The sequence below is a fragment of the Trypanosoma grayi genome (assembly GCF_000691245.1).
Source record: "Trypanosoma grayi strain ANR4 Tgr_729_V1, whole genome shotgun sequence".
Lineage (NCBI taxonomy): Eukaryota > Euglenozoa > Kinetoplastea > Trypanosomatida > Trypanosomatidae > Trypanosoma > Trypanosoma grayi.
This window is the reverse complement of record NW_008826348.1, coordinates 1-8,369: the sequence shown is the minus strand read 5'-3', so window position 1 is coordinate 8,369 and position 8,369 is coordinate 1. Positions and strand designations below refer to the sequence as shown.

Here is an 8,369-nt window from a genome sequence, read left to right as displayed (position 1 = left end):
GTCGTCGATCCCTGGATGGCTTGTAGCCTTGATGCTTTTCATCGTGCTCGGGTCGACAATTGTGCACATATATTTTACCATTGTCTCATCTCCTAAAATGTGAAAGGCCGACTAGCCAGGTCATGGAAGACGCACTGCATTTCTCTATATGGGCGTGTAGAAATCTTTGCCAATGTCCGCTTTATATTGACGAGTGCCTGGCTACACTCACACTACAACGGGATCTACTTTGAGAGACACACATACGTTTGCTTTTCCCCCTTTTGCTTTAGCCGAATGCTAGTTTTTATGAATCACTCCCTTTTTTCCCCCACTTCTTATGCTGCACTGCCATAGTAGGTACATAATGTTTGCCCAATGCAGGGTGCTGTTCTCACAATTCCTTAAGAGAACATTTGTGGGTGGTATGTCATACAACGTAAAGCGACCCTACCGCATTGATATTCGCATGGAGCACGACAAGAAGCGAAGAATGAAGCGCCGAAACGTTGGCTGCAGGAGGATGATGAAGTCCTAGAAATGGGTGCGATAGTAAAATTCTATCGTACTCTTCTTTTTTGTTTGTTGGCTGGAGTTGTCACAACCGTGTGCATCTCTCTCTCTCTCTCTAGGCCTCTCTTTGCCTGCCGGACCCATAGCCATCGACTTGGACTTCTCTATTCCCGCTTTCGACTCCCGTAGGTGTACTGTAAGAAGGAAAAAGAAAATAGAGAGAGTACTTTTCTGCGCGCGTACATCCTCTCACACACACACACACACACACACACTTACAACTCATGAAGATGCGATCATCTCTCTACAGCACTCAGCAGCCAGGGCGGCGAGACGAGCAGGGAACCAGCGCGACTCAGGCCCAGTTCGAAGAGGAAGTTATGCAGGAAAATGAGGCTCTCTTGAATGCTCTAGGAAACACCGTGAACCGAATGAAGGCAACGGCGGGAGCGCTCCGCGAGGAGGCAGAGGGACACAACAAATTTCTAGACACTGTCAGCAGTGCATTTTCTATTGCGAGTGGTGGGGTGAATCGGTCAGTGCAGCGCATTGAAGGCGTTATGGGGCATTACGGTTGGCGACACACACTCCTCATAGGCGCTGTGATTTTTTTCAGTGTGTACTGTGTGTACCTTGTCCTCAAGAGGTGATCTTACATGCGGAAAGACGCAGTTGCGGGTTTTCCTTCTCTCTCAGAAAGAGTTGAAAAGTGATGTCAGATGGCTAAAGAACGATAAGGTTGTGAGAATAAACTAGTATTTCAATTCATATTCTTGTGGTATTTTCCTTTTTTTTCTCACTCCCCTCTCCCTGCCCTTTTGGGAGCGCTTAACTCTTCAATGTAGTATAAAAAGATGGTGTGACCTTTGTTTGTGCTCTGCGGCATTATGACCATTATTGCAGATATGGCTACGACCGTGTCTCTCTGTCAATCCGCCGCTGAGAAGAAGAGGGGGTTGAGGGAAACAATTGGGCCACGTCCATCTGAGCTTGAGCCGATGTACGGTTGACGGTTCATACTACTACTACTACTACGGCGGGTGGAGCAATCAGAATGTGGAGACATATGTCTTTCTCTTGGAGGAGCAGTAGAAGTGTGTACTCCTTCTCTAGGCCTGGTTGACCGTGGGTGGGGTGCTACCTCTCTTTTACATACTCCGACCTGAATGATAAGGGTACAGAAACTATCAGACGACAGCATATATGCACTGCGTGAGCGCAACAGAAAGGTGGCACAAGTTCCCAGGGGGGATGGCAGGTGCAGGTCTGCCATCAGTTGTGATGTTTCTGGTTTTTTTTTTAGGCAATGTTCCTCTCTCTTTATAGCAACCCCGTTGTAAATGTGTTGGGGTGGTGCATTGTTTTTCCTCTGCTTTTTGGCTCTCCATAGACGCAAGCAATAGAAAAATGTTACGGAAGTTACATGTGCCAGTCAAAAACCTCCTGGCGGCCACAGTGTGCGGCGCACCAATGTCGCTCTTCTCTTCTGTCAGGTGGGAGAGAAACAAGGGTGGTGCTCTCGCAGGTGCGGCCGACGAGAATGAGGAAGACTTTAACATGATATTTAACGATGACTTCCAATTTCTCGACGAGTGCTTCGGTGAGGGGGGTGCCGATATCTTTGACTATATCCCAGAACATGAGGCTGCTCTGTTGGGCCACGAAGGCACATCGCATCTAAAGCCGTCTGGTGGGGACCGCCGGATTTAAGACCTATTCGCGTACAGACTTGAGGCGTGTACCTGCATAAGCATCGTGTGTAGAAAACAAAAAACTGTCCTCAGCGATGCACCCCTAAGTGAAAACTATTTCTTCTTTATTTTCTTTTTGTTTGTTTTCCAAGTCTGCTTACAGCAAAACGTCAGTTTTAGTGTGACAAAATGGATGGCCCACTGTCGCAGCGAACAGCTTCACTTTATGTTGGGGATTTGCCGGTGGATATGAGCAACCCGGAGGAGGCTCTTGGCAGGGTGTTCGGTAGTGTGGGACCTGTCGCTTCCATCCGGGTTTGCCGGGACATGAACACACAGCGTTCGCTTGGCTATGCGTACGTGAATTTTCAACACCCGGCTGATGCTGAGAAGGCCCTGGAGACTTTGAACTACACGGACATCATTCCTGGTCGTCCGATTCGTATCATGCCATCGATGCGGGATCCCACGATGCGGCGTACCGGGGCAAACAACGTATATGTGAAGATTTCCGATAAGTCATGGACAGCGAAAGATCTACGAGATGTATTCTCGAGCTGTGGAAAAGTTCTTTCTGCTAAGGTGACCTGCGACTCCGATGGTAAAAGCCTCGGTTATGGATTTGTTCTTTTTGAAAGCGCTGATGCTGCGAAGGCAGCACTTAACATGGGCGTTGACAGCCTTGGTGATGGCGTGGCTGCAGTTGCCCCATTTATCCGAAAAATGGAGCGCTTGGCGGAAGAGGCGAAAACCTTTGTTAACGTATACACAAAGAATATTAAAAAGGGGGAGGCTGAAGAGAATGTTCGGAAAGAGTTTGAGAATTTTGGAGAGGTGACGAGTATGTTTCTCTCGGGCCACCCACAGCATGAGACCATGTTTAGTATTGTCTCTTTCGCGACACACGACGCTGCTGTTGCCGCCATTAATTCGCTAAACGGCAGTGCGGATAGTCCTATCGCTATTCCGGATGGCAAGCTGTTTGTGTGCAGGGCTCTGAAAAAGAAGGATCGCCAGCAGGCTGAAGCAAGTGGGCAGGCTTTGTACCAGAGTCAAGGGCGCAACCTTTACGTAAAACATCTCGATGACAGTGTGACACGGGAAAAATTGGAAGAACTCTTCTCTCCATTTGGTAAAATAACATCTTGCGCTTTGATGCGGGATGCCTCTGGTGTTTCACGAGAATTTGGGTTTGTCTGCTTTGAGACCAAAGAAGATGCTGCCGCTGCGCTGCGCGAAATGAATAGCAAAACGGTTTACAGCAAGCCCTTGTATGTGAGCTATGCAGAACAAAAGGACATGCGTCGTCGTATTTTACATGAAAAAATGCAAAGAGTTCTCCGACAGCAACAACAGCAGCAGCACCGTCCTCCAGTTCCAATGACAATGTTCAACCAACCATGGTCCCGTAACTACCCTGTCAATCCTACGTTCAGGCCACCGTTCATGCAGCCACCAAATGCAAGACGACCACCGCCGCCAATGTTCATGCCCCAAACCATGCCGCCACCGCCCCCTCTTATGATGAACCAGGGGACGAATCGCCCACATTACACGCCGCCACATTCCTCGCTGCCGCCGCCACCACCACCACCGCCACCGCCTATGCAACAACCGGTGCGGCACTTGTGGCAAAAGGCTAATGGTGAGGAGCTGCAACCTGACCAGATTGCGAAGTTATCACCCGAGGAAAAACGAAACATTTTGGGTGAACGTCTATTCGGTAAAGTGGTGGAGATACGACCAAATCAGGCTGCAAAGATAACAGGTATGTTGCTAGAGATGGAAACAGCAGAAATCCTTGAGATCCTGGATGTTCCATCCCTTCTAATGGCCAAGGTGGAGGAAGCTGTTGTTGTTCTGCGCCAGCACTCCAACGGAGTGTGATATCCGGGGCCGCTTGTTCACTATTAACTAAGAGATCATTAAGCTTTTCGTTCAGACGCCTTTCAGTTTGTAACAGGGCGATAGCAACATCTACCCATCTGTAAGCTGCCGATGCTGTATACTCCAAGTCTTGTTGTTGTTTTTATTTTTTTGCTGTGCACCTTTCTTCGTGTTACTGGATTTTTTTTTCTTGCTGTTTTGTTTTGAATTGGGCAACAGATGTGACGTAGTCTCTGGAACTAACATCAAGGATCCTTTCGTACAAGACTGCGTTGATGTGTGGACAGAGGCAGAGGCATCTACACAAACGATGTCGACGGACGCTCTGAGTCCGTTTTTTAAAAGCCCAATGATTGGATGCCATCATGCCGTGTATTTGTATTGCATATTCACTGTTGCCGGACCAGTGGATGGACTCTTTGATCCTCTTGTTGCTGGCTTAATTACGATCTCAGGGGTGTGAGGGTGAAACAAGCCTATAAGGCAAAGGAACGACAGTGGATGACGGAATGGGGATTCCTCAGAAGTTGCCGTAATGCGTGGAGTTGGAAAGTCACGCCTCGTCGGTGAAGATTTGCAAAGGGGTGTGGGGAGGGGGGGGATGTGTGGTCTCTGGTGCTTTAACCAAATTCAGAGTCGGGACGAATAAGTAAGAAAGAGGGGTAGTGTCATGGCCCGGTATTCACAAGAAGGCGTGATTTTCAGAGTTTTGCACGTCTATGCTATCACCTCTACTATATGTTCCTATCATTCCATTCTCCACGGGCGTATCACGCCTGTTCTGTGAATTCTCTTTGTTTCACTCTTTTTTTTTTGTATTATTATCGTCAGAACTAAGTCGATAACAAAGCAAGATAATTGCGGTCATATCAAACCTCTTGCTAGTGAAGTGTTTATTAGCTTTACTAGTAAGAAAAAAAGCATCCGAGGCTCAAAGGCGCTGCAAAGTTCAAGAAGGCGGTCTCTAGAACACGGCCCTCGGCTTTGATGTTAGCCAACTGCCTCTCTCTGGTATTTTGGTGGAGCTCCTTTCTCCTTACAGACTTGCAGATTCCTGGATTTTCACAAAATGCCGTTATAGCACAGCTGGACAATCTCTCAATATCTGAGGTGCGAATTGGGGCAATGAGTGGCACGTTCAACTCTTCACTCTGGTCGCTGGAAGTAGCAGGCTCGTCAAAGGCCACATGCTCCCTCAATCTGAAAAAGGGCCGAAAGGTACATCTGCTTACCGCCGACGCCGAGCTGCTTCCTGTGAACATCACTCTCAGCAAGTCAGTTGACGATGTCTGCTTCAGCACTCGCGCCGTCGCAGAGTCGTGTGAGTTTCAAGTGAAAATAGGGGACGTGACCCTTGACCCGCCGGACAAGCTTCTTCAAACGATGATTAAAAAATTCAAGAAAGTACTTGAGAATATGGTGAACAGTATTGTATGCAACACAGGACTCGATTTTCTCGTACAAGAGCTGCAGAATCACACATTGGAACTCCCCGCACCGCCCCCACAAATGGTCCAAGGCGCCACGCCTCTGGGGGACGCGGTGCTGTTTCGTACACTCGTCAAGACTCTCAACAGTGCCCCACCAATTCAGGGTATCGAACTTGGTGGGTCGATACACGCTGGAACGACACTGCATATAGATTTGGGATTTTCCAATGGCATTGACTTCACGCCTGAACAGTCTACAAATCTGCCGTCTGCATTAAGTAAGTTGACGGAACTGCTTGATGTGCTGGGTGGCGGTGGGATTGTTGAGGGTCTGCTAAAGCTTCTCCCCACCATTGAGGGCGCCGCTATGGGGTTGAACATCCCGAATGTCTTCAGCCTCTCCTTTGAGCTCTCATTTCATGATCTGCAGTGCAGCGACGACGGTATCGCATGCACCGTGCCACGAGTTGGTGGTATCACGGTGGGGAATATTCGGTCGGAGAACCTTGGGGAATGGGACAGACTCATCACAAGCCATATTGGTCCCCTGGTTGCTCCTCTCTTGAGCAATGTGATTGGGCGTGCCATGAACCTCACGAATTCTACCGGTGAACGCTTTCTTATTCCTATTGTGGAAGAGGCTCCTGTGGATACCGTGCCGCCAACAGTAATTCTGGTTTTGTTGGTCGTCATCTCTGTGGGACTCCTTGTGGGCACGGCTGTACTCAGTATTTGGCGCTACCGCCGCTCTACCGTAACCACACATGATGGTGTGCCGATATCGCTGAAGCGCGTGTTGGTCGAGGACATGGGCTTGATGGTGATGATTGTGGTCACGGCCTTTGGATTTACGTGGTCAAACTCTACCACTGCCGCTACATTGGTAATAGGCGACGATCTGCACGTGATGTCTTTCTCATTGATGGAATCCACGAAGAACATGTACCATGCGCGTGTGTATGTGTTTGCATTTCTTGTGTTTGCATTCAGCGGTGTGTACCCGTACATCAAGCTTGCGGCCATCGTGGTGTGCACACTTGTCATGCAGAAGCCTGATTTGGTACTCCTCAAGATCATCGACTATTTTGGTAAGTTTTCGTTCCTTGACTCGTACGCTATGCTTGTTATGACAGCAGGACTGCAGCTTGAGGGCATCGCTGAGGTGGAGGTTCGCCCCGGTTTTTACATGTTCCTGTCTTCGACGATTCTTTCTATCCTCGTGGGTAACTACGCCACGACTGTGTGGCGCCGCAACACATCACTTCGTCAGAATACCAAGGTATTGGCTGAACCAATCGATTCCGAGATACCCAAGCTGCAGGCCGATTTGGAAGAAAGCAGCGAAGAGGGCAAACACATCCGGAGCACTGCATGGAAAAAGCAAATGGCTCTGCGTGCGTTGAATGTGGCCTTTATCCTTGCTTGCATTCTCCCTGCGTGGATTGCCCCGTGCCTGCGCTACAGCGTTACAGGGGTCGTGTCTGTGATTCAACCAGAGGATAGGAAGATGAGCCTTTCAGAGCTTGGCGCAACGAATTGGCTGTTTTTACTCACTTGCATTTTCACCATTGGTGTGGCTCCTATTATCTATGCCGCCATGTTCCCGCGGTGGAGAGTGCTCGCGGCGTGGTGCGCAGTGGACGCGCTGCTGTTGGCTTGTGTGGCTGGTCTGCTTCAGATTAGCCAATTCGTTGATTACATGCTCGGGAGCAACATGAGCAAAATCTATGGTGCGGAGGCACACCTTCTGTGGCCACTAATCCCTCTGCTGATTTCCTCGGTGTGGCAATGGATGCTTGCTGCCGAGCAGACCTTTGACGTAACGCATCGCATAAAACGATGCATCGCGTCACGGAAGGCAGAAGAGCCTCCACTAACACCATAAGAAAACGACTATTTTTGTTTTTTTTGTTTTTTTTTTTTTGTGATGATTCCCTTCTTTGTCTTGTATTTTCTCTGATACCCCAGGGCACACAACGATCCGGGAACGGAGATGGAAGACTTTTATTTTTGTCCTTCTTGAGTTTTTAATTATTTGGAACATCTTGGTAGTGCCACGTGGAGTGACTGCCACAGATTTGAAAGTGGGATTCTTGGGGATAGCTAAGTGAATATAAAAACATTATGAAGAAACCTAAAAAGATGCAAAGCATTCATTCTCTGACCCCCTCTCCTTTCCCTTGTTGCCGAACTCACAAGGGGGCACTCAAGGAACAGTATAACAACGGCACAATTTTTTTAAAAAAGTGCCTCAGGGAAAAGAAAAAAAAAGCATAAGGAAGTAAAAAACTTCGTTCTATGAGGATAATTCTATAATAGAGTACTGAAAAACCACTGCTCAACACTGTGTTCCCCGCGCTTTCCATGGCGTGGTGCCTTGCCCATACCATCTGAGACGGTTGCGTTCAACGGCCTTGTCTCATATTTTCTTTTTGTTTTGCTTCGTTTTTTTTTTTTTTCTTTCTTTTTTCCCTTTCTTGAAGAATACAGTTTATTGGTGAAGGGCAAGGGGAGAAAGGGGAAGGAGTGTGTACAGGCTCGGGGGGATTGGAGGCGGTGCACCTCTCCGCGGGATCCGCCATTCCCGTCGTGGGCAACACACGCCCACCAAAGTCACGTGCACCACGTGCAATCAAGCACCGTGGCGCAGTGGAAGCGCGATGGGCTCATAACCCATAGGTCGTTGGATCGAAACCAACCGGTGCTAAGTTTTCTTGTTTATTTTTACTCCCCCTGTATTTAAATTTATCGAGTGCTCTGAAGACAAAATGGCAGCGCAATGCTTTGCTCAGTCTTTGCCCGGAACAAGCCACTAGCCAATCGATCGGTGGATTTCTTCAAGGACAAGAAGAGACGCTGTGCCTTGCCG

The 8,369-nt window shown here is 48.6% G+C and overlaps 4 protein-coding genes and 1 non-coding gene across 5 annotated transcripts; all 5 read left to right on the top strand.

Moving 5' to 3' along the window:
* Positions 1-782: 782 nt before the first annotated feature.
* DQ04_07291030 (putative Qc-SNARE protein) lies at positions 783-1,142 on the top strand (the record flags this gene model as incomplete). Its single annotated transcript, XM_009315103.1, has 1 exon — positions 783-1,142. One exon carries the CDS (start codon positions 783-785, stop codon positions 1,140-1,142), a length of 360 nt encoding a protein of 119 aa, XP_009313378.1.
* A 757-nt stretch (positions 1,143-1,899) lies between these two features.
* On the top strand, positions 1,900-2,202 carry DQ04_07291020 (hypothetical protein; the record flags this gene model as incomplete). Its single annotated transcript, XM_009315102.1, has 1 exon — positions 1,900-2,202. The coding sequence occupies one exon, from the start codon at positions 1,900-1,902 to the stop codon at positions 2,200-2,202; it is 303 nt and encodes a 100-aa protein (XP_009313377.1).
* Positions 2,203-2,372: 170 nt separating this feature from the next.
* DQ04_07291010 (putative poly(A)-binding protein) lies at positions 2,373-4,070 on the top strand (the record flags this gene model as incomplete). The annotated part of the gene is made up of 1 exon (XM_009315101.1): positions 2,373-4,070. The coding sequence occupies one exon, from the start codon at positions 2,373-2,375 to the stop codon at positions 4,068-4,070; it is 1,698 nt and encodes a 565-aa protein (XP_009313376.1).
* A 987-nt stretch (positions 4,071-5,057) lies between these two features.
* DQ04_07291000 (hypothetical protein) lies at positions 5,058-7,385 on the top strand (the record flags this gene model as incomplete). Its single annotated transcript, XM_009315100.1, has 1 exon — positions 5,058-7,385. The coding sequence occupies one exon, from the start codon at positions 5,058-5,060 to the stop codon at positions 7,383-7,385; it is 2,328 nt and encodes a 775-aa protein (XP_009313375.1).
* A 750-nt stretch (positions 7,386-8,135) lies between these two features.
* DQ04_tRNA058 lies at positions 8,136-8,207 on the top strand (the record flags this gene model as incomplete). The annotated part of the gene is made up of 1 exon: positions 8,136-8,207. It is a non-coding gene; the product is annotated as a tRNA-Met (tRNA).
* Positions 8,208-8,369: the final 162 nt, after the last annotated feature.